The 26801-nt window shown below is 36.3% G+C and overlaps 1 protein-coding gene across 1 annotated transcript in view; it reads left to right on the top strand.

Annotated features, from left to right (window-relative positions):
- The window catches only part of UNC5C (unc-5 netrin receptor C), a 435583-nt gene that overhangs the window by 352598 nt on the left and 56184 nt on the right, over positions 1 to 26801 (top strand). Inside the window, exons 8-11 of the mRNA XM_074228072.1 lie at positions 11993 to 12049; positions 14053 to 14244; positions 18943 to 19287; positions 21637 to 21724. Of these exons, the coding sequence (XP_074084173.1) occupies positions 11993 to 12049; positions 14053 to 14244; positions 18943 to 19287; positions 21637 to 21724 (682 nt within the window). The remainder of the gene's footprint in view (positions 1 to 11992; positions 12050 to 14052; positions 14245 to 18942; positions 19288 to 21636; positions 21725 to 26801) is intronic.

Genomic DNA, 26801 nt, shown 5'->3' with positions numbered 1-26801 from the left:
AAATCCCATTTCTGGGTGTATATTCTGTTGGAGATCAAAGGTCCAATATAAACCAAAGCATTCATATGGGCACTTTTTCTGGTCATTAAGAACTAAAAATAAAATAGGTGCTCATGGGGGTGGAGGATAATAGGATGGGGAAACTGTTGGTAAGTGAAGATGACTTCGCTATTAGAATTTATATACATATATATATATATATATATATATATATACAAGAATTCAGAGAAACTGTGATTTTTATGAATTCTTTAGAGTGAATCAAGTAATATATATATATATATATATATATATATATATATATATATATATATATATATATATATAAAATCTCAGTGTGTCACAATGACTACAATGTAAATGGAACAGATGATAGAAATGAGGCCAAACCCTCAGTACTGAAAAATCACTCACAATCCCGATGTAAACAAATAGTATAATCTACTTCTGCCAACCCCTGACAAATAGGGGACTAGTAGTAGCATAGAAGACCATGTGCACTGTCAGATGTAATCACTGTTCTAAGTCCTTTAGCTATTCTTCAGTCTGAGAGTGATTTCAATCTTTTGGGGTTATTTTTTATTGTAAAATGACTTGTGAAATAATGAGAAAAAAAATGAGAAAAATTTAATTTTAAATTAAAGAGAGGGATTGGAATAGGCATTAGTGAATTGTCTTTTTTAGTCAGTATTAATTGATTAAAATCATTTTACTAAAAACTTTTAAAGTATTTATTAAAACAAATTGAACTGTACTAGTCCCTGGGGGGGGGGGGTAGGGTAGGGTAGGGAATACATAGATAGTTTCCATTTTAATTCCAAGATGCTTTATGATTCACAAGTAACCTAAGTGACAACAGAATATTGGGGTAAATGATGCAAGTATTATTATGCCCATTTTAAACATGAGTAACAGAGACAAAAAGGTTGATGACATGGCTAGTAAATGTTGAAGTCTTGACTCAAGTCTCAAACTTTTGACTCAAAGTTCACTAGTCCTTATCCTCCAGGAGTTTATAATTCAGTCCTGGGAAAGAAAACATGGACACAGATAAATACACACAGTTCATCAAATCAGGATTCTAATGTACTTAAATTAAAAAGCAGTCATAGCAACATCAAATAGATTTTTCGTTCCAGTCTTTCCCAGAATAAATTCAACCTACTAGATTTTCAGTATGTTATCCAAAATTACACATAAAAATTCCATTGAAATGGTTATTCTGTAAAATGGAGCGCATTTTGGGGCGAGAGTGGGGAGAGGTTGGGGAAAGGGGGGGAATAATAAGAGACCAGAGCTCAGAAGAGAAAATAAGCAGAACATACAAGCCTGCAATGTAACATTATATTTAAAAGGCCAACGCAATAAAATCTATGAATAGCAACATAATATTCAAGATATAAGAAGCAATACTCCTATTAAAAGTGAAATTCTATTTGTAAAACACTTTGTAAACTTAAAGCGTTATGTAAATGCTAGCTATTATGGCCGTTATTAAAATTGGATTTGTTCTATCCTTTATCAAAGACAGGTCAGTTAGAGACTCTGAGGGAATGCTAAGTATATCTAACTGACTCCCACCTGAAATTCCCTAACAAATAACACATACTGTACTTTTCCTCTAGAACTTGAAAGAGGGAACCCAAATGTATTTTTAACATTAAATTTTTCAATAATCTATCACCTACTTATTTCTTCCAATTCATTTGTCTTCTTATTGATGAGGGTATTTCTGCCCACATTGAATATAGCAAGCTATTATTGCCTTCTCATTTTTTGTAATTCTTATCTAGGTCCTTCCATTAACATCCCTACCCACACCCCAAAATACTCCATGACCCCAAACCCCACTTCATCCTACTGGTAGAAGAATAGTTCAAATCTCTGGAGTTCTTTCACCAGGTCTCCCAGTATTCTTTAGGCATCAGAGCCAAGTTAGGATATACATACTTCTTTTTTTCCTTCCATTCCTACTCTTTTAAATGTCAAAATGAGATGCATTTTTCCTCAAATATCTGAATTTTTATGAGACACTTCTGTCAGCTCTATATTATCCAATGAGGCAATAACACACTCCCTTTTCCAACAGACATCTTTTGTTTGCAAATCTTGAATCATTAAAGATTGTGATACGCTATGATTCCAGATATGTACAATAACCAAGAAAATATCGATATTTGAATTATGAGATTAGCTTAGGCAATCTTATGACCTTGAAAGGAATGCATTTTGTATCAGGTCTCATCTACATATGCACCATCCTTTCCCAAATTCCTCTTCAGACTTCTTGGTGACTTTGTATAAAATATTAAGGAAATCCTGTTTTTTTTTTCCTGCATCTGAAAGTGATTTTCAGCTACTTTGAAAGAGATATCATTTTTAAGAGATAAGAAGACAAGCAAGAAGAAAAGATATCTGGTGTGCTATGCCATCAGGGACATGCTCCCATTTGGTCAAGATGATTCTTGTTTTTGTTCCATGTGTGACAGCCTGCCTTGATCTAACTACAACAGTGAGTGAACTACTTCTGGTTAATGGCTATATTGGACACTAAATCAATGATTATGAAGTCAATTTAGGAATCTGGATTAATGATTTACAGTTTCCATATAATTTTTCTGAATGATCAGATTCTTAAAAGATCCAAAAAAGCTAAACAGCAATATTTAATGCAGCTATTCAAGTTTGAAAGACTTATTACCAATGTTAAAACAGTTTTGAAAGTCCTACTTTTTCCTTTTAGGTCACTTTCATTGTGTAAATTTAGCTTATAGTCAAGTGTATATTCAGTTATATATTTAGTTCAGCACCGAATAAAAATTCAATGCCCTGAAAGAAGAGTTCATATACTGAGAAAATCTGTCACAAAGTCTTCAAAATTGCTTTATGCACATCCAGAAACTAGTGCTATTTAATTACAATGAATTATTAAGGAATAATTAGAGACCAAGGTATTTAATGTCCTGGAAAGAAATTGGACTTTTTTTATTCCTTTGCTTTTTAAAGCACACTGTTATTTTTAAAGAATGTAGACATTAAAAATAATCTAGCCTAATGTTCACAAGGATGACTGAGCATCAGAGTGTGAATGTCACCCTCAGTGGATCTAAATTCCAGTCTTACTTCTGCTCCTAACTGGTACTGTACTCTTAGACAAGTCATTCCCTCCATTTCCTTTAAGATTTGGGAGCTAGTCTAGAGCATCATAGAATGCCACAACTGGAAAGTATTTCAAAAGTCATTTAGTCCTATTTATCCTCCTCCTCCTCCCATTTAGTCCCATATATCTCGAATCCCTCTCTTTAATTTAAAATTACATTTTATTGTCCATCCTGGTCCCTCCACTGATAAAAAGCCTGCTATCTCCTAAGACAGTAGAACAGTTTTCAGTGTTCTTTTTCTATTAGCAATCATCATAGTAATGTCATCTCGGTAGTAGGAGGAAAGAATTTCTGGGTTTTGCCATTAGCTATTTAAAGGGAGAACAAATAAGTGATGTCTCATAAGAAAAGTATAAGCTGGCAGGACAATAAGAGTGAAGACTGCTAAAAGGAGTGCTAGTACTACTAAATGACAAAAGCCAGGAAGGAAAATCTCCAATATGTTGCATAGATTTGTTTGAGATTTAAAACACTGGTATTGCAAAGGTTCAGAAGGTGTGGGAAGAGGTGGAATATGTGTTAGCACAATGAGTCTTCAAAAAGACATATGTGTGTGCATCTGCGTTGGGGCAGCAAGGTGGCACAGTGGATAAAGTAGCAGATCTGGGTTGCAGGAGGCCCATTTTCATGAATTCAAATTTAGTTACTAGGCACTTAACCCTGCTTGTCTTAATTTATTCATCTAAAAAATAAACTGGGGAAGAAAATGACAGACCCCTCAAGTATCTTTTTTCAAAAAAATCTCCAATAGCTCATGAAGAGTCAGAAATGACTAAGCAACGAAGTTTCTGTGTTATTTTGGTGGAGTCTTTCATCACTCTTTCAAATTTTACTTAAGTTTTGAGAGGAATTTGTGTGATGTAATCTATCTGAAAAAATATAATTCTGACCAGATCCAAGTGAGTAACTTGGATTTGCAGAATGCTGGGGTCAAGATTATGCTAAAGGAGAAATCTGACAAATGAGAATTTTCCAATGTCGATCTTCCAAATTGTCTCTGTATCAGTGAACTTCCTGGCTTTGAGATAGTTGAATGAATTCTGCAGTTTGACCTTACGATATCAATTTTCCAGAATTGTCTCTGCATCTGGCTTTGAGAAAGTTGAATGAATTCTGTGTTTTGACCCTCTCATGAAGTAATGGCTAGACATAAGCTCTTCAATCTCTGATTTTTTTTCCTTAAAGGGGTAGTGATACATTGTGATAAATAGGTGCATTGCAAACATGATTATGACCTGTGTGACCACCACAGCATCAAGATTTCATGTCTATGTATTTTATACATGTCTTACTTGATTTGCGAGTATAGGGGTTAAAATAATGTATGGTGGACATTTAATGAAGAATTACATAGAATTGTTAGTTTTCCAGAACAAAAGAATTAATCATTGGAAGGCCGATTCACTCCTTAGAATCCCTAGTGACAAAATAGTGCTTGAACATAATAGGAAATTAATAAATGTTTGTTAACCAAACCTGTTAGTGATCTATCTTCTCTATCCTCATATAACCTGGTCCAAGGAAAGGGGAATCAGCATGATACTAATAATGTATTCAGTTTTTCTAACACAGTGGAACTTGCCAAAGTCCATATCTCTGCAGGATACACTTTGAAAATTCATGATGATGCCTCAGTCATAATGAGGCATTAGACAACATCTTTAAATTCTTCTCAAGACAACAGTTCTTAGATTAATGAAGTCCAAATGCAGACAAATATAATTTCCTCACTTTTTTTTCTGCTTCTTAAAAATACGATTAATATGAAAGTGTTTTTCATGATCTCAGTTATATAGTTGTTATATTTCTTTCCTTCTCAATGGTGGAGGAGGGACTAGAAGTCTGGAGGGACAGAATTTAGAACTCAAAAAATTAACGAATGCTAAAAATAATTATATTTTTAAAAAGTTTAAAAAGGCAACAGTCCTTTTTAGAAAAATAGTATTGTCATAATTTAGCAAAGGTGCTGTTATTTTACATATATGTATATATCTACATATATATGTGTATATATATTATATATATTATATATATCATATATACTTGAGTATACACATAGATTACTTTCTAGGATGAAGGGGTTAATTTAATAATTACATCTGTGTGGTTACTGTTTTGTTGGGTAAATTTTTATATTCTTTACCTGAACACATTGACCTATATTCTCTGATGCAGATTTAAAAATTTTTTTTCCTGTAAAACATTTTTTTTTGCTTTTGAAATCAGCAAAGAAACCAGATGAGTATGTATGAAACCCCCTGAGCAGATTGTATGACTATATTCCCTCCCTGGGAATTTACTGTTATCAGTGAAAGCAAAAGTATTCCAGATTCCCCCAAACTTCCAAGTACTGGGACTATGAACCCAAAAATGAACCAGCCCTTGTCATCTGGGAATATGTATAACACACTGGGGATACAACATATTCACAGGTGACATGGCAATGATAATAATTAGTTTTTATGTAGTGATTCATTCTATCTCATATGATATGTGTGTGTCTGTGTGTATGAAACAAATGGATATGATTTCTTGTATTTACTTAAAGTTACAAAGTGATTTTAAGATGAAAAATACCTGGGGAATTAAGAGGGCATGCTATCAATTGAATGAATTTAGGAAAGGCTCTTGAGCTTAGGAGTTCCAAAAGGCATAGGTGAGAAAGGAAGTACTGGAAGCTTTGGGGTCAGTATAAAAGCATGGAGTCAGGAGATGGATTTTTTTTTAATGAGGAACAGTCTGTCTGAGGCACAGAGTATATGAATGGAAATAATGTGTAATTTGCATGGAAAAAAATAAGCCAGAGCTAGATTATAAAGGCCTTTAAATGTCAAACAAAGAAATTTAGCCCTGTGCTATTTAATGTTTTTATCAGTGGCTTGGATAAGAATCTAGAAGTCATGCTTATCAAATTTGCAGATGACTGAATGCTAGGAAGGAGAGCTAATACCCTGTATGATAGAATCAGAATCCAAAAAGCCCTTGACAGGCTAGAACACTAGGCCAAATCAAATCAGATGGAATTCAGTAGGGATAAATGTCAAGTCATACATTTGAGCATCAGTCTTTTTCTGTTTGGCTCCAGAAGGCAGAAATAGAGTCAATGGTTAGAAGGTAGAAATGGGCAAATTTAGACTTGACATCAGGAAAAACATCTTTTGAGAAGTACAACACACTACCTCAGGAGTTAGGAAAGCATGCTGTCATCAATGATCTCCAAGCACAGACTAGTCTATATGAAAATAAATGTTAACTTTTTTTGTGGAGGGGATTTGGGGGAGAAGGGGGGAGATTTGGTGAACTTGAATCTGAGGTCCTTTTTGCCTGAAATGTTAAGATTGTCTGCCTATATCAGATGGACAGTGCTTCATGAAATACATGAAGGGAATATATTGGATATCTTCTCTATGGAGGCTACTCAAATCACCATGCATAAGCAGACCTGGATAACTTGCAATCTGTGCTTTTGCAAGGTGTGCCCACATTGAAGTGATCACGGATCCATAAGGTAATAGAGTACTTGAAAAGTATTTGCCATGTACATCAAGTGACGCAAAACATTAGAGAATTGTGTATTCTTCTACCAATGAAAAGATCAAAGAATTAAACCTGAAGTCAGTCATTCCTTTTACCTAAAGACAGAAACATATCGTTAGATTGTGGTACACTTGTTGCATAGTGATTTTGTTTTAACTCAGTGTATTTGAGTCCAGTTCTGTGCAGTCTCCTCATTTTCCCTGTTTGTTTCAATGCAAAGAGTATTCAAAATGTCAGGAAAGTAATAACTATCTTTCAGGCCCTTTGTGAAATCCAAAAGATGTGTTTCACCATCTCCTTGATGCCCAGGATTTCTCAGTTGTGCACTAGAAGCCCACATGCTATAAACTCAATTGTGATCCAGAACTTCTACCATAAGTCAACTGCGTACCCATGCCATCTGGGGGGGGGCAGTAATTCTCATCTGTTGTCTTGAAAGGTATCTTTGGGTTTCCTTTATCTCTTTTTTCACATCCTCCTACTCCCACCATCTGGCCAGGGAAATAGATGGCCCTCAAGAGTTTAGTAATGTGTATTAAATCTAGCCATCAACCTTCTTGTAGGAATACATATTGAAACCAATCCTTAGGAACTAAGGTGTCTGACCTGCAACAATTCTAATTTATAATAATCATCTATCTAATAGATAGAGTTTTTCCAAGGTTTGTTGAATTCAAATGAATACTTCATTGTTTTCCTTAAGTGGCATTTCCAAGATGGTGACTGAATGGTGGACTTCGTTCAACTTTGGAACCGTCACTAGCTGTAAGGTATCTTGTTAGCAATCTAATGCCATTGAAAATGGAGGAGATAAGTCTCAAAAAATTATCCCTTGTTTTTTTCACTTGTAAATGCAGGAAGAGTGTGCTTATATGCTTTTATCAGAGGATTATTTGCTACTCTTCAGATACAAAAAAACCCATTTTAATTGCTATCATAAATTCCCCTCTTTCTTGGTGGGAACCATTCCCAAGGTGAGCAATGCTATTTCTTCAAGTATTTATGAGTCATGTCGTTTTATGCCTAACACAATGTCATTGTCACAAATTAAGGACTCCATGACCCTGCACAGGTCCTTCAGATAATTTATCATAGGAAAACAACTCAGTTCAAACATGTCCTTTGCTTGTCTCCCTTTTAAAGAAAAACAGAAAACACTTAAATGCCTTTTTATATAGCCTTTTCATTTAAACCTAGAATGCCTATAAGGTCACGAAAGTTATTGACAAGGTTTCAAGTGGGAAAAGTTTTTAACTATAAATAATTTGCTTTTGCTCGTATGACAATTGAACGAAAAATTAAAATATGAAGATACTAGACTGACTCTTCTGACTTATGCCTATCTGTCCTTTTTCACTTTCAGTGTCCATTTCTTTTTGATGTGTAGCATGTTGGAAAACAAAGAATATTGGTTCAGTAGTCAGAGACATAGATTTTAGTCCTGCCATAAAGTAGTTAGATGGCCTCCTAGGACCTCAGTTTCTTCATCCAAAAGATTTAGGGAGTTAAACTAAATTATTTCTCAGGTCCCTTGAAGCTCTTGAATTCTAAGAGCTAAAGGGAAGAAAAGTTACCTTTTCAACAAGGCTAAGATGTACCAAAAGTTACAAATTACTTTTTTTAATCAGTAGAACTGGCTTTATAAAATCTAACCCTTTAAAATGAGAATAAAAGTGCAGCATACACTGTGAAGCTGGAATGAACCTGAGAGATTCTCTTTTTTAGTTCCTCCATTTACTTGATGAGAAAAGTGAGATATCAAGAGTTTAAGTTACTTGTCCAGAATCTTACAATGGGAATTGAACCCATCTTTCAGATTCTTCATATTTCAAGTCCAGGGTTTATCCCAATTAAAAATGAATAAATGGATAAAATAGTAATTTTATCATTGAGGGAAGCACACACACAGCTACTGGCTTTGACTCTATAATGCTAAATAATATTGTCTCATTTATTAGGCATTATTTTTAATTAATAGATTGACCAAATTCCTATTGCCTAAGCTATTAATAGAGTCACAAAATAACTATTTTGCACCACATTCCTTTTGTTCCTACCAGAGATGTTATTTTTTCATTATTTCTGCTACTAATCTCAGTAGGTTCACCTCATTAGATGAAGAAAATGTTCTTTCCTATTGGATAAAAACTGGATCAAATGGAGACACACACAAAAACAAACTTTAAAATATGACCTTATCTGTCCCATCATTTTCAAAGTGAAAAAAATAATCCTTCCCTCAAATCCCTTGCCTTCTAATTGATGCTTTGAGACTGTAATTGAATAAGTTTCATTATTTTGAAGGTCTATGAACTTAGTTGAGAAGTTTTCACTGGAAATAGGTGATTATTATTGTTTCTACAGCCATAGTAAAAGGAAAGTTGTACGACTTTTGAGTTCATTTAAAATTGTTCTGACATTTTGGTTATTTCTGGAAAACATTAGTTTGACCAGGATCAGGTAATAGTACAAACTTCATTTTCACTTTCACTGTGTACTTAGCATTGAAGAGATCAAGGCCACAGCAGATAAGTGCAAACAGGAGTCATGGTACACACCAAAATCCCAAATCCCAGGACCTAGGTTGTGACTCAGAGATGTCTTCTGCTTAGGAATTGGAGGGGCAACAGCCTCATCTGAGGAGCAGTAGCCTCATCTGATCAATGTTTCCTCTAAAGTCCCCCACCAAGATGATGAGCCCCATGTTGGGGCCGGTGGGGCAGAATGTTAGACTCCTTATGGAAAAGCAAACTGCCCCAGGTGAAATTTGAACATGTCAAAGCTCCTGGTGGCTCTTAAACTTCCAACCTGGGCAAAATGGCAGTACTCATTCTCAAAAGCAAAACAAAATAGAGACAAGCCAATGAGTAAAGTTGCAAGAATTCTTCCCTCTTCTCTATAGTGGCTGTAGCAGAGGGCTCTGGGGTTAGCATAAATTAGAGGAAGACCTCAGGTTAAGATCACAATTCTATATTTCCTATCTTTTGTTCCTTGATTTACCTGACAAGAACAGAAATTCTGTTGGTAGCAAAAATATGTAAAAAATTGAGTGCTACCTCCTAGAATATTTCCTCTTTATAATATAGCTCCCATTTGTATTTTTCAGCATTTGCAAAGCATTGGCCTAATATCCTTCCTGCAAAATTATGAGGAAACAGATGAGGAGTTAAGTGACATGACTAAAGTTATGCAACCCATAAGTGTCAGAGTCAAGATTTGAACCCAAGTCAGTGTGACCCTGAAAGCCAGTGTTCATTAGGCCATTTCATGCTTTTTCTACATGTTAGTTTCCCTTTGCCTTCTTTTTTTTTTCATTGTTATATAGCACACAACCACCTTCCTCCTGCAAACACACACCAGAACTTTAAATCCCCCAATTCTGTCTCTTCTTCAGGGGGCATAAAAGGGGCTTTTGATGTATAGTTTCATCAGTGAAGGGGATTTCTAAAATGGAAATTACCTGTCCCAACATGGATTGGTATCTGCTCCTACAAATTTCAATTTTGAATAGTTCTTTTTGGTAAAAAGAGTCACTTGATCAAAATTACACCCCCCCCCCAGTATATATCGGAGACAACATTTGCACTAAAATGTAAGATTTGAACTTCCTAAGTCCAAGGGCAGTTCTCTATCATGAAGCCACACTGGCTCTCTTTCCCATGATTGGGTATTATTATGTATTTTCCTGCCTGTTTACCCCAGTTCCTAAAAACAGGTTCTTTGAAATCCCTCTCCCTAAAGCTGATCTTGAGCAAAGCAGTGCTAGCTACTAAGTCATGTTGTGTCTAAATGAATAACTTGTTTTGACTTCAGATCTTAGCAATCAGTTACTTCTTCCTAATGTCTCTGTCCTGGCTGTTCTTTTATTGAATTCACCGAATACAAATAGAAAAAGGTTATTACTAGACACAGGTTGTTTAAAAATGCACAACAGTCTTAATACATGGAGTCATACAAGTGAAATAAGGAATATAATATTTATAAAAATGAGTATGGGGCTGCAATCATTCTCTAAAATAAAGCATTAAAAATTCATTCGGGTAAAAACTTGCCTGTGCCATAGCAAACCTTTCGTTCATTAAGCAAGAACCATGTGTTTCTGCAGCATTCATTCCCCAGACTTCTAAGTTTCTTTGAAGAGTTGAATGTTCATCAAACTAGCGTTGAGATACCTTTATCACATCTTCTAAGTTTGCTTTAGTATCCAAATTTTGCAATGTTTTCATTTTAAGCCAATTAATTTTGATTCTCACAGTTTCCCCTTAACTTTTAATCCTGTATATAGCAAGGGAGATTGAAGCCATGTGTTTCTGATTCATTTTTACGTGACATTCAAATGTTGCATTAGAGGAGATGCTTGGTATCTAAAATCATCTTTCTTTGGAAGTCACAGTCTGTTGCTTATAAGTGGAACAAAAAAACCAAGTTTTAACTTTCAGAATATTGGGTTCCAAATTGGAAAAGAAAAATTTCCTCCTCTGGCTTTTAAAACAAACAAACAAATAAAACAATACTTAGTTGGTTTTGGAGTATCTTAAAAGAAAAGCATTAAGGTTAATTATTTATTTGAAAAATTAAAGTAGGCTATAATTCCATCCAGATAACACTATGTTTAAGATAAATAATCCCACACCCTCTAGGCTTCTATTGATTTTATAATGATTTAAAATAAAAGGCATCCAGTTTCCATTTCATTGACAAACTGCTCACTCCCTGGGCAATACCTATTGGATTCCTATTACATGAAGTGAGGGATAAACAAGAAGGAAATCCAAAAAGTGGATTTCTTTTCCTTAGGCTCAACACAGCAAATGGGTATTTAACCTTTGACCAATGACGACAGGTCTTCTTTAGCTCTATTAGACCAACAGCAAGCTGCTATAATTAAATAAAAAAACTGTTTAGAGCTTTACTGAATATGTCTTGGGAATTAAAGCATATGGCAAGGATAGGGAAAAAAAGATTTTCCATATGCTAATGACCCTTGATGTCTGAAATAAATTAGATCCATTAGAGTTTATGCTCAATAAAAGAAAGACTTTAAGCACTCCAAAGTTAGTGACTCGAGACCAGTTTTGCCTCTGAAATTCAATCTGCCTACTTATTAATTCTTAGTGAGACTCTGGAACAGACAGGAGATGCAAAATCATAATTCTGTGCTGAATCAGAACTTTAAAGTACCATGAGTTTCTTTTCCTCTTCTTTTAATTAAACCATTTTTCATGCTTCCCATTTTGTTCCCCTCATTAATTTGATTTTGTTCCCATTTTTGTATAATTCTTTTTCTTTTCAAGGTTTCATTTATCCTATTTCAACTGAACAGAGAACCCAGAATGAATATGGATTTTCTTGTAAGTGTCCTGTTTTGTTTTTATGTTGTTGGTTAATCATTCATTGTCATTCATCAGTCTGAGTTTACCTTTCCTATATCACTTATGTATACTGGAGGTAGGCACCTAATAGTTTCCAACAGAGAAAATAAACTTAGTGCTTCCTTGCTGAATCAGAGGAAGAAGAATGTGATGAAAGTTAACCTGAAAGAGAAAACAAAAAATCATGAATAGGCAGATTTAAAAAAAAGAGAGGCTTCAAAGACTGCAAATATAAATTCACGTCTATCAGATAAGAAACCAAGACTCCTGAAAAAGTGATCATGACCTAGAAAGACTTACAGGTCTAATGAATAATAGTAAATAAAAGAAAGCAAAAGAGAATTAAGGCACTTATGTGCCTCAGAAAAAACCACAATCATAAGTATCTGGAATGTCGTGATTTCCTTTAAATGTCTGTCAGTTTTCACCTACGTACACAGCATGAAATTAAATGTTTTTGAACCCTAGGGAAGCAGATAGTAAAATTTCTTTCTTAGTAAATTTAAAGAAATCAAACATGAAAAAAATATCCTCGTTTTTGTTGGATTTCTTTTATTGTTGGAAACAGGGCAAACTATGGATAGCTACAAAGCTATCACTCAATTTGCCTTAGGTTTTTTTAGTAGTCAATGCAATTTTCATCATTACTATTACTAGATAATTATTTTTAGCTAGGGGGAGTAGACTACTTTCACTGTCATCCTCCCAAGTGATTTTTGCAGATCATTGACACAAGTGATGTCATGAGTTCGGTAAAATTTCTGCTCATCAGGATTGGAAGTTTAGAGACTAGACATGTGATTTCATCAGAGCAGAGAGCTCCCATCAAGGAATTTCCCTTATTAGTGCAAGGCTAGAATCTTTTCTTAGAGAGTTGCCTAGAATATTGAAGGGAAAGTGACATAACCAAGGTGGCACAGCCTGGTATGCTGGAGTTGAATCCTCCATATTGAGCCAGGTCAAGTCAAAAGAGGCCAGGCCAATGGGAAAAATCACCACCACTTTGTCCCCATCTTCTAAAATATGACAAGTTCCTTCATGAAGACAAACTTAATTTGCCTCTGGGATAATCAGACACTGTGCCTGATTGGCTCAGGGCTTGGTCAGACACTTATGGAATAGGTTTACATTTCTGTTCAACAGTGGATAAGACAGGTGTTCGATTTTTTGTTCTTGAAAAAATGTCAATTCTTGCTGCACATATTGTTTCCTTAGGAAAAACAGCTTGCCTGGGGAATACAGAATTCTATCTCCCTCCACCCAAGCTCCCCTATCTCCCAGTTCCACAGACCTGGCTCTAGGAGGACAAGGGAGGAGGAACAGGGTGATATTGTTCAGTATTTTTTTTTTCACTTTCCAGAAAACACAGAATTCAGCTCTATCTTTGAGTTCCCCAGATTTGCTCATTTTAGTCATACTACTTCTGAGTTTAGGTGAAAGGAAAGAAGAACCCTGGAGAAGTAAACTTTATGATTTGGAAAGTTACTTAGGAAAATACTCGAATTCAATAAATACACTGATTCAAAATGTGCCAGACATTTCTAAGGGAATGTTTATGTTTTTAAATGGAGCATCCGTGAAATTAAAAACCTGTTATCCTATTTCACTGACTCACACACACTCACGCACACACACACACACACACACACACACACACACAAACAACAACAATAGTACTGAACTTTTCTTGTGAGTTGGTAGAATTTTAGCTAATATTTCTTTATATTCCTAGCCATAAATGATCTGTTAGTTTTCCCAAATACAAAATAAATCAGTGGTAGAAAGATGGAGAACAAGAAAGAGAGAAATCTAGGACCATTTTCCATTGAAAGGCCATACTCAAAGTATATAGCTTTTGGAATAGATTTGAAATTAACCTATAAAAAAGGTAATAAATGTCAAAAGGAAAGATAGCAATACGGATATGCGCTACAGGAAATTCCTATAACCAATTGACCAACTGTTTCATTCTTCCCCTCCAGCGGCTCCTGACTCAGACGATGTCGCCCTTTACGTTGGTGTGGTTATTGCAGTGATTGTGTGCTTGGCCATCTCTGTGATCGTGGCTCTATTCGTTTATCGGAAGAACCATAGAGACTTTGAGTCTGATATCATTGATTCCTCAGCACTCAATGGGGGATTTCAGCCAGTGAACATCAAGGCTGCAAGGCAAGGTGAGATGACATTTCATTTCATGTGCTATCAGCGGTTTCTAGCCTGAAGCAGATTATCAGCTACTTGCAGAAGGAGGAAAGAACCACCAGTATTTATTTCCAGAAGTTGTACACATCAAACAAATAAAATCACAAAGAGTAATTGACCACTGATTGCAGGACAGAGAACTATAGCGACCAAGGAGAAAACAGAATATTCAAAAGAGGAGAGGACAAGAGAAAAGGAGTTGAGGAAGGAGAAAGAAAAAAATTAAGAACTTATATTTAATGTGGTGATTTTCTAATGGCTGAGACAACTTTTTGGTCAGAGTTTTGTCTCTAACTTTGAGGAATCACCCTCTCACTAACCTACAATCTCTGTGTAAGACTTTATATAAAGAATAAGAGGGGTGGAAAATCTGTCTGCTATGAAATCTGTATGGGTTTTCCATGTTTCTGAGATTAAGCATTTCTATTGAGAGTCAAAATTGCTTTGCTAGATTAGAGTAGCATTAGTTAAAGTATTTATGGAGTAAGGACAGTAACAGACTTTGAAACATCCTTCTTTTCTGTATTTTACATTCATATTTTTATCTGTTGTTCATTGACTTTCATAGGATTCTAGGGCCTAGAGACTGGAAAGGATCTTACAGATCTCCCAGTCCAGCCCACTCACCTAAATTGAAATCCAGAGAGTTTAATTTACTTCCCCAAGGACAAAAAAAGGATCATAAATTTGAGGACAATCAAATAAGCTAAAGAGGCAGTAAGGTATACAAACTTTATAATACAGTAATCTTCATGATGTTAATAAGCAATGAAAATATTTTAGAATCTTGCATTAGAAATTTATTCAAAATGTGCTATTAAAGGTCTCCTGAGATCTAGCATGGGGGGTCATGTCATATCCCCCATGCAAGTACCAAGGAAACTTTTCCTTTTGTAAATTGGTATTACTTCGCCTCCTGGACTTCCCACCCACTATTCCCTTCTTAGTGGGGAAGGCAGCCAGCAAGATTATTCCGATTACCTTAAAACCATCCTGAAAGGATGGCCAAGTCTGAGCTGGGGATTGTGTTAGAGACACAGACTTAAGCTCCCAGGAAGGCCTTTGTCTCTACACATTTGTCTCACACAAAAAAAGGAAAAAGTCAGACCCATTGTTCCTCTGAGTACTTCTCTGGTGGCCAGTGTCCTGAAGGAACCACCCAGTAAAAGGTACCCATCAGAGTAGTCTCCCTTGGATCCTATAAGAGTCAAACTGCTCTGGTTATTATTCCCATTCTCATGACATTCCATTACTTTCCCCATGCATTTGCATGCTTAGAACATCCTTGGAACACACATTCTCTTCTCTCATCTACTCAGAATCCTTTGTTGCCTTCTAAGCTTAGCTGAAGGGCCACCTCCTTCATGAGGCATTTCCTCAAACCCCTAACAGCTAGTTTCTCCCTCTCTTCAAAAGAGATTACCTTATATTTACTTACTAAACCTGATACTTTTGTATCCACATGGCTTTTTGACCATTATTTTTATTTTATATTTTGGAACAAAAAATATTATAATAAATAATAAATTCACACGTGTCAGGTTCTCCCATACTCTTTCTGGACCTTGGAAATCATTTTATTCTGAACCATCCAAAGTTGAACCCAACATGACAAGGCTCCATGATACAGACCCATCATCAAACAACCATAAGAGTAAATTAGCATTTCTTCCTTACACTCTCCACCATATGCCTTCCCCAAGCTTTCACAATGGTGATACCAGACAACTCCGTGATAAGGAACTTCATACTGTCTTTTGCATGTGCTCAATCAGCTTCAGTTCCCCATCCATTATCTACCTCTCAGATTCCAACATCATGGACTTTGTCCATTAAAATAGAATTATATGTCATGATGCAGAAGAAATCATATATCTAGTGTAAGACACTAGACCTGTGATTTCACTGGCAAAGGGAACTCCCAAATGAAGAAACCCTTTCATCAATCTTGATTGGCAACTTCTCTTGTAATCCGGAATAGGACTTTTAACCTTTAACCTTCTATCTTTGACAGTCTAATAAAAACTTCAGACCCCTTCTCAGATAATGTGTTTAAATGAACATTATAAAATGCACAAGGAAAACAAACACAAAGGAAATCAGAAGTTAGTAAAAATAATGACATATTTTTTCCCATCAATTTCATAGACCTCCTGAAATCCAAGAGGTCCCTGAACTTCTTAGTAAAAAGTTAGGTGATATGCCCAAGGTCACACAGCCTTTATATGTCAAAGATAAGAGTTTGAACTTGTGTTCTTGGCTTCAAGGCTTGTTCTCTATTCCTGAAATCAAACTGAGGACATACTTCTAAATTTCACTTTCTAAGAAAATCTGAAAAAATTATAGAATCTCAGAATTGGAAGTGATTTTTAAAGGCAATGATGGTGCTTTGGAAAGAGAGCTAGCTCTGAGATGAGAGGACCTAGGTGCAGGGCCCTCCTCTTTCACCCATTAACTGGGTGACCTGAGTCAAGTTACTTAATGTCTCTGAGTATCCTCATAAAGAGACCCAAAAGGGTCCCTTTCATTTCTAAATCTATGAGCCTATGATTTGGTTCAGTCTCATTCTGGATAAGGAAACCCCCTCTACAACATGGACAACATGAGGGCATTTGTCCTCATAAAATATCAAACCATTGAACTTTTGAACAGCAGTGATTGCTAGAAAATTCTTATTTTGAAGCAAGATCTCTCTAATCTAGTTCTTACTTTGAAGAATACATCCAATCCCTCTTCCATATGGCTTGAGATGCTTCCATAGATGCTTGAGAAGAAATATGAGGATAACCCTTAGCACTCTTTTCTCCAGATTAAATATTCCTTGTTCTTTCAACTGGCCCTCTTCTGATATGGTATTACCCTCAGGATCTTGGATAATTCCCTTTGGATCAGATCCAGTCATCAGTCTCCCTATTAAAGTATGATAACAAGCAATGTCCAAAACACTACCAATATAGCCTGTCCAACATGTCAGAAAGGGGATGTTACTTCCCTTGCTTAGAAACAATACATCTGTTAATGCAGGCTAAGGTTGCATAAGCTTTTTTGGCAGCCAGGTCATCCTAGTGACTCACATTGAGCATACAATTAACTCACCAAGCCTCTAGTAATTTTTCCCATCTTTCTCTAGGTGAAGCAGTGAGGCAGAGAGGAGGGAGCTAAAATTCCCCTTTGATTCAAGCTGACTGTGAGACTATGGCTAAGTCACTTAACCCCTCAGTGCTCCAGGCAACTTTCTAAGTATATAAGTTGTATAGAAATTTCCTGGCTGCCCTGATAACGGCAGTTTCCTTAACAGAGATTTTCTTACGCCAGAGAATCACAGAATCAGTCCCTAACCTTATACTTGTACAGTTGAAATTTTTTTCAAGCTAATATTTCTTTTTAGCCATGTCAGATCACATCTGTTGGATCCAGTCTCATGCTCCCTACTATCACAAACTTTCTGGATGCCAATTCTGTCATTCAGTTTATTAGCAAACCTTTCCTGTTTTGTGTTATCTAGAGATTTCAGAAGCATACTTTCAATATCTTCATCTGAGACTTTGATAAAATTGGATATGAGAGAGGACTTCATGATACTACTGGCTGCCATCTTTCAGAGTCATATCAGATTGCTATCTGATATACATTTCAAATACATTATCTGACCTTTCTGATACATTAGTCTGACCTTTTTAGTTACAGTCTTTCAACAAAAACAGATCACCCAATGATTGTATTTCCATCCCATTTCCATTCTCCATTCTCTTTGAAACTATCTTAAAAGACTGTCAAATTCCTTGCAAAAATTAATGTTGATTATGTCTATATCTTTTCTCTAATAAGAAAGTGAAGTTAGTCTGACATAATTTGTTCTTAATGCAAAAATTGCAACTCTTAGTGGTCCCTTCTTTTATATCTAAGTGCCCACAAACCATCCATTTGAAAAAAATATTCTAGATTTTTCCTGGAGCTGAGCATCTGCCAAGCTCACTATTTAATATTTCCTGAAATCTACCTTTTCACTTTAAAAAAAACTGGACATTTGCCTGGGCATTCTCCTGGAGTCTTCAGTGTTTACTGATACTGTTTCAGTAATCAAACCTTCCATTTCTGGCAGTGCTCTGGAATGTAATTCATCTGAATTCACTTTATGCAGCTAGACTCTCTCTCTTATCTCCCCACCTGCCTTGAGCTTCCATTCCCTCTTACTCTGTTTTTTCTACCCTTTCCAGTATGAAGATCATTCTCCTTGATAGAGAAGATGGAAAGAAATAGGAGTTGAATAATTCTGTTTTGTCCCTGTTGTTCCTTCCTTATTCTTCTTCTTGGTCTGATCATTCCGGGGAAAGTGGTTTTTGTCATCCTTAGCATTTTTCCAGCACCTCAGCTCATTCTGAGCTTTAGCCTTCCTGATGCTATTCTTACAGGTTTGTACCACTCTTTTGCTTCCTTCTTCTGTATTTTAGATATATCTTATTAAATAAGCCAGAGGAGCTAAAATAGAATTTTTAAGGGCAAGAAGGCAGACATAGATAGACAACTGTATTGGGTCCAGATTATCTTCTGGCCAACAGGTACTGAAACCCTCATGCAAACTTTTGTACTATCACAGGCTATCACAGACTTTTTTTTCCCTAGGTTGGTCAAAATGAGGTAGTGAAATTGCTTTTCCTTTTCAAACACAGATCTCCTGGCGGTACCACCAGATCTTACGTCAGCTGCAGCTATGTACAGAGGCCCTGTCTATGCTTTGCATGATGTCTCAGACAAAATCCCAATGACCAACTCACCAATTCTTGATCCTCTACCCAATCTGAAAATCAAAGTGTACAACACCTCAGGTGCAGTAACCCCACAGGATGAGTTATCGGATTTCACAGCTAAGCTGTCCCCACAGATTACCCAGTCTCTGCTAGAAAGTGAGACTCTCAACTTGAAGAATCAGAGCCTGGCTAGACAAACAGATCCATCCTGTACTGCCTTTGGGACTTTCAACTCTCTTGGAGGGCATCTCATTGTCCCTAATTCAGGTAAGTTCTAAAGGTTTAAAATTCAAACATTCAGTTTTTCCTACCAAAAAAAGCCCCATTTCTTCCTTCCTCATTTAATAGGCCATGAAATACTAAATGTAGATCATCCTTTGAGCTCTAATTTTTTTTTTACTCGGATTAAGAACATACTTTTTTTTTTTTTTAAGTTTATTTGTCTTTTCCCTAAAGCTCTTCTCTTTTCCAGTAACTACCAGAACACTTCCTGGAGAAACATACTTTGAAATTTTCTGAGATGAGGTATCAGTTAAACCACTGACCTTTTGCCAGCACATCTTTGAGCCAGAAACCCATTCTATTGTCACCATCCATACAAAGAACAAATGAATTAGACATCACATCAGTCACTTTAGTTCCAATTTTCTGTAGAGGAAGAAGAATTTTAGAATGCTAATGTTTTTCAGATGAAGAGAGGATATCATAGAGAAGAGCCAAGATTAATTTATTAACTTAACTCTTTATTATGCATTCATCAGGCACAGAGGGTAAATAAACCACTCACTCTCCATTGATTTCTCTATTTAAAGATTAGTATTTCATTATGCGATCTTTTTGTAATATTATTTAGAGGTCATCATTTTATCTGGCAATTAACTCCAGAGAAGCCTCATAAAGTATTAAAACCAGACCCCTAGGACAGAGTTATCACATTTCATTTTTATTTTATTTGAAAATAATAGTAGGCATTCAAAAGAGTAAATGACTTCCGAAATTAAAATACTTTAACTTTTCAAATTCCAGTTGTGAGTATTCAGTAAATATGGTGCTAGGAAACAATATCACCCACACTCACTGCAACATTGTGTAATTTCTTCCCAAGAAATTATAGTGATTTCCCATCCCCTTCCAGTCAAATACAAACTCCCCACTCTGGCATTCCAAACTGTTAACTGGCCCAGATTTACATATCTTCCCTCCCCCACTATTTCCGTCATGGCAGCACCACTCTAACGAGGCAGGTTCCCTTACGATGTCCTAAAAAGATCACTCTCATTATTCTTCTGTCTTTCCTTATTCTTTCTCCCTACCTAGTGCCCATATCACTCCACTGCAATCTAAGCTCTGTACTTCCTTCAAAGTGCAATAAGAGGCTCCCCTCCTCCTTGATGAAGTTTTCCTTAACTTATCCTCCCTCCACAATCATCTTTCCTTACTTTCCTTTGTTCTCTTGTCTTATGTATATATGCACTATTATCTCTTCAACTAATCTGTAACTTCCTTAGGGGTGATAACCTTATCTTCTGTTTCTTTTGTCTTACCCAAATTGTCAAGCAGGGCATTTGATGTGGAGGGCTGCTTCTAATGGTTAGCATAAGTGCTTGTTGAATCTAATTTAACTGAATTCAATTTTAATTGAAAAACATCTTTGTGCAATTCATCTTCAAAAGTGAATCACATTCCTTCTGAAGGACCCAGTAATCTTGCTGATAAATTGGACACAAATGTGAACCCCCAAAGTGAGCAAATGTGGAGAAATCATTTGGTCCACTGAAATGAAGTCAAGTAGTACTGGACCATTCTCAGGGTCATGGAAGCTGAAATTGCCCTAGAATGATTTGAGGTCTAAACTGGTAGTTCTAAAATGTTTTGATTTCATGACTCCTTTATACACTTTAAAAATCATGGAGGAAAAAAAGCTCTCCTCCATAGAACTTTTCTTCATGTGGATGATGTCTATTAATATTTGCCATATTAGAGATTTAAATCTTATATTATTATGAAAATCATTTTAATCTTATAGACTCATAGAAAAGGATTCTGGGTTCCTCAGGGGTCTTCATACCACAATTTAAGAAACACTGGCCTAATCCATGATGCTGATAAAAACAGACATCCTTTCAGAGATCCCTTTGCTAGTTTTTAAAATATGACATTCTACTAGCTTTGGCTTTCACAGGGGATTTTTGTAATTAAAGAAGAAATGCCTAGAGAGACGTGTCCCATTACAACAGTTTGAAATTTTAAAAGTAATTGTTGTTTTTACTTTAGTTTCACGAGCTAAGCAAAAATATCCATCTGCCTGCTCCCTGACTAAAATAAAACTTAAAAAAATTTACTTCTCTTCACCTAATTTCACAAAGGCACAGAAGTAGCTGTGCTAACTAAAATAACCAGTAAATAAATAAATCCCAGCAACTGGGAAGATTTCCCTTTTATCAAAGTGGGGGGGAAAGGAGACATATGGCTGCCTTTTCACAATCTGTAGCTATTCCTTTAGACAAGCTGTGTTGGTACTTTCTGATTGTTTTCCCCCCCTACCTAATTCGTTTTTTTGTTTTGTTTTGTTTTGCTTTTTTCTCATGCCTGTGTTTATATTTACCTGTTGTTTAGGAGTGAGTTTGCTGATTCCTGCAGGGGCCATTCCCCAAGGGAGAGTCTATGAAATGTATGTGACCGTACACAGGAAAGAGAATATGAGGTAAAAATTATTTGTAGTGAACTTAATTGTATCCCTATTATATCAAGGACAGTAAATAGAAATTGGACTCAGCCCATGTACATTTTATATTGACTAATGCCTATAAACAATTCAGATGTTGGCACTCTTGGCTCCCTTCCAGACTGAGCTCAAGAGCCAAAATGTCCTTTGCAAGGTCTCTCTATTCCTCTAGCCCACAGATCTGTCAGTTATCAAGTATGTATTAAACACTTAATACAAGTCAGGCATCTTGTTAAGCCACCACTCCTTCCTTCGTCATTTTGTATTCCTTTTCTATATAATCCTGCTTTTGTTTAACTTTGCATAATTGTTTTTCCATCATAGATTGTAAGGTCCTTGAAGGTAGACTGGCTCACTTTTCTATTTTGTATCTCCAGTACTTATCATAGAGTCTGAAAGCATTTACTAATGCTTATTATATATGCAAATATATGAATATGAGCAATTACTGTTTATATTCCTAGATAAAATAGCCTAGTATATCATGCGAAAGCACTGTAAAATTTCCTAAACAAATTTATATCCAAGATCTTACTTGATTTTCACAGTGCTGTGAGGTATGTGTTTCTATTATCCCCTTCTACTAATGTGGAAACTAATGTTCAAAGAGAATTATTGACCTACCTGGGGTCATAATGGTCTGAGGAAAGATTCAAAATAAGGACTCTTTGTCTCAAGTCCAATACTCTGATTACTACACCATACTTCCTTAGTTCTCGGAACAGAATTGTAGATTTGGGGTTAGTTAGAAGGAACCTTAAAGATCAACTAATTCAACCCCCCTCATATTTTTACAGGTATTTTACATGTAAGAAAACTGAGGTTCAGCCTGGTGAAGGGACTTGCCCATGGTCGCAGAGCTAATAGGTGGCAGAGAGAATTGAAACATAGGCTTTCTTGACCCCAGGTCCAGTTTTCTCTATGATGTCGCATTATGTTTGTACATAGACACACAGAGACACTGTGATTCCATTTATTTCAAACGCCTAAAAAATTATATTTGCTAGTTATTTCGGTGCATGAATTTCCTAAGGACACTGTTGGCTCTTGGTACAATTGCCATTCTTCACTGTTCATCAATCAAGAGCATATGTTTCAAAGCAGCAGGGAACATGACTAATTTGTGTAACCTAAATGGAGAAGAGGCAGTGCGCATGGAGAGAGGACTGGTTTTAGAATCAAAATGATCTGCCTCTCACACATCCTGTCTCTCTGACAATGGGCAAGGCATTAACTTCACGATGCCCCTGGCAAACTCTCAAATCATATAAGGTATAAATCAGTTGCCAGTCTGCGTAAGGGAGGGAAATTTCTAGATTTCTAATTCTCCACACTGATGACATCTCAAGTCTGGGACAAACAAAAAAGAAAAAAAATATGAAACTGCACAACTGGAATTATTTAGATCCTGTATAAGTGGAAGTTTAGCGGAAAGAGGGCTGTTCTCAGAATGACAAGGCTGGGGTACATAGCCTGGCTTTGCCACTTCCTAGCTATGTGAATTTAACCCTTTCCTTTCCTAAAAACCTTCATTTTCTCATCTGTAAAAAGAAGATGATAATTCTGGTACTTTTAACACACAGTGTTGTGGGGATCAATGAAATAGTGTATGCAAAATGGTTGTTGAACCTTAAAATTACTAAGGTCTGCAAATAAAGAGAAGCTCAGAGACCTAGAACAGACCCCTGTTGGGGAAACTGAGACCAAGAGAGGAGACATGACTTCCCCCAGATCACAAAGGAAGTAAGGACCAGAGACAGGATTTCATCCCAAATTCTGTATCTCCAAAGCCAGTTCTTCTTCCATTGCTCTCCACAACATTATATAAACCTCAGCTATTCTACATATGGCTGTAAATCTTTCCCGTTTCTAGTTCTCCCACTGAAAGCCATTCACCTTCTGAGAATTAGTGACAACTTACCCAGTCTGAGATGGGTGTTTTGTCTGCTAGGACTTCTTGACTATTTCTTCCTAATAGTATTAAGGACTTAGAGTTACATTTCTTAGCTTACAAATTTGTTGTTTGCAGTGATTCCTACGGCTGAAATTCTTTAGGCTGAGGAGAACCCAGATCTTTCTATATTCACATATTGAATGCATTAATTTCATAACCAGAAGACTTGAATAGAATGATAATTCTTCATTCTCAGCTGAGTAGCTTTGTATTCCCTCCTGCCCTCCTCCCTTCCCTCTCCTCTAACCTCACATCCACCCATAGGAAATTTAGTCCACAGTCAAAGAAACCTGTGACCAGATAAGCCTTGACTGAACTGTTTAGCTAAGTGGCCATGAGGGATAATATCCTGTGTCTATGGAACACTGGCAAGGTTTTGGAATTATTGAGTGTAGCTAGCATGGCAAAGGTCTGCAGAATTCAGCTATCCCTCCTTGCCTCCCCAAACTCCACAGATGAGAAAAAGGAGCTTTGGTTATTCCTTCCACACCTCAACTATCCCTATTGTGGTTTCAATATATTGCAGGTTGACATAAGAAATTAAATGGGAATTTGGGGGCTGAGTTTTGTGGAAGCTGCAGATGACACAGAACTCAATCCAAATTTTATAATAAGGAAACTGTAAATACAAAACTCAAACTTTTCTGGTAGTAAGGGAGGGTCAAAAATTTTACATAGATTTTCCAGTCATGGGTCACAATGTGAAAGATAACTGTATGTAGAAATTAATTGACTGCCTCTAGGTCATAGAGATAGACGTAGAATCAGTATTAATCTAAGCTCTACAAGGATCACAAATCCAGAACTTGAGAACATAGAAGCTGTTCATTCCAGTCCTTCATTTGATAGATGAAGGAACTTAGGCATGGGAGGTGAAGGAACTTGCCCAAAGTCACAGAGATAGAAATCTAAATGAGGCCAGATTTGAACCAAGATCTTCTGATCCCAAAATGAGTTATCTTTGTACTGCCTTTTCTACTACAACAGAGGCTAGACACCCCAAATTCACTGCTTCATCACCCTGACTTTCTCTACTTACATAAAGTCCTCACAACCCATCTTTCATGTCAAGTCTCCAACCTAAGCAAACCTGGAGGGAGGAAGGAACCAATTTTGAACATATTAAATGGATAGAAATTTTAATAGGCATTATAGGGAAGTAATTTTTAAAAAAGGTTAATTAAAGCATTCCTTCTCTCAGGGTTTCTATCAGGGAGAAGGAGAAAGCACAGAACCCTTTGACAAAATATTACTAGATAAGTAAAGACAGTTTCATGCTAACGAACCATCAGACAATCTTCATATATCTTTGTTCTTAAGCTTTTTGTTGGCTTGTAATCAAAGAAACATTTATTAAACTTCTACTATGTTCTAAGCACTGCTAAATAGCTCCTCTCCTATTTTTTACCTTTATTTGCCTATTGTTTCAACTAAGGGTAGCAAATTGTCTTCAAGTGGACAAGAGGCCATGATCACTGATTAAAGAGTTTGAAAAATTAGACAATAAATTGTTGACCTAACCAACCATAAAGTCCATGTGGACTGACCCTGGAGAGAAGCATGGTGCCATTATAGGTTTCAAGGGAAAAATGACACTGACCATCTCACTATCTATTAACAGTACCCATTCCCTGAGATTTTCCCCACTGTGTTCTCATTTTGCCATGGAAATCTATCAGACCTGTGTGATTCCTTGGGACCCACATTATTGTCAAGACAATTTGACAAGCTAACAATAGACATTTTTAGGATTCTATTCTGTTTTAAAAATTAAGCTAATAGGCATCCTCTTATTGTTTATCAATAAAACCGTGCACGTATAGCATCTAGTAATGCTAAATCAACTACATAAAGCTTTACAAAGCTTTATTCATGGCCATCCTGAAGGGAGACAGAAAAAAAAAAATTCCTACTACAGTGTATAGCATATAGTAAATCTTTAATAGATGATTTTTTGTTCATTCCTTCACTCATTCATTCATTCATTCATTCATTTTAAAGATTAGAAACTGAGGCTACAAGAATTATAGCAAATTACCCAGAATCATATCAGAGCAAGGATTCAACTCCAGTTCTCCCAATTCCAACTTCAGTATTCTTTCTGTAACACCATATTTCCTTTCTGACATGATACTGCCTGTGTCTGGCCTTTGGATTAAAGTGATAAGAAGATGGCCAGCTATTTCATCTAAAAGTGGAGGTCATCTCCATTGGTAAGGCACTGAACTAAATTCAGGGGAAAGAAAGGCAAAATACAGTCCCTATCTACCCTCCTAGAGCTTTAAATCTAATGAGGAAAATGGCATGCAAATCACTATGTATAAACATATAAAACATTTGTAAAAGATTGATATAGGATAATTTGAGAATAGTAACAGAGGGACTGAGAAACGCTTCCATAAGATGACACTTAAAGAAAACCAGGGAAAGATGTAGGCAAAGAGAAATAAGGAGAGTATTCCAGGCCTAGGGGACAGCCAGTGAAAAGAATCATTTGGGAGATAGAGTGTCATGTGGGCAAAAATAGCAAAGAGCCAACATCACTAGATTACTGAATATGGGGAGAAGAGTACAATATGCAAAAAGGGGCCAGGTTATATAAAGGGCTTCAAAAGCCAGGGGACTTTATATTTGATCCTGAAAATAATAGGGAGCCATTGAAATTTAATTTGTAGGGTGAGGATGTGTACATTTAAAATTTAACTGTGAAAATTGTGTGTGTGTGTGTGTGTGTGTGTGTGTGTGTGCGTGTGTGTGCGTGTGTGTGCGTGTGTGTGTGTGTGTGTGTGTGTGTGTGTGTGTGTAATATATTCAGATCAGATTTTGGCAACTGGGTGGAAGATGGATTGGAATGGGGAGAGAGGAGGCAGGGAAACCAATCAATTTGTTGCAATAGCACAGGACTTAGATGATAAAGACTTAATAAAGCTACCATAGAGGCAGCTGGGCCAGAGGAGAGAACGGAATGTATATATAAGAGAAAAAAACCTACAGGATATTGCCAGTGAGGGACTGGGAGAGATCGAGGATAACACCTAGGCTGTAAGCCTGAGGAGCTGGGAAGATGGTGTTTCCCTTTGATATTAATACTAGCAAAGTTTG

The sequence above is a fragment of the Macrotis lagotis genome, chromosome 3 (genome assembly GCF_037893015.1).
Source record: "Macrotis lagotis isolate mMagLag1 chromosome 3, bilby.v1.9.chrom.fasta, whole genome shotgun sequence".
Classification (NCBI taxonomy): Eukaryota; Metazoa; Chordata; class Mammalia; order Peramelemorphia; family Peramelidae; genus Macrotis; species Macrotis lagotis.
Note: the sequence above shows the minus strand (reverse complement) of the source record. Positions and strands in the feature narration are given on the sequence as shown.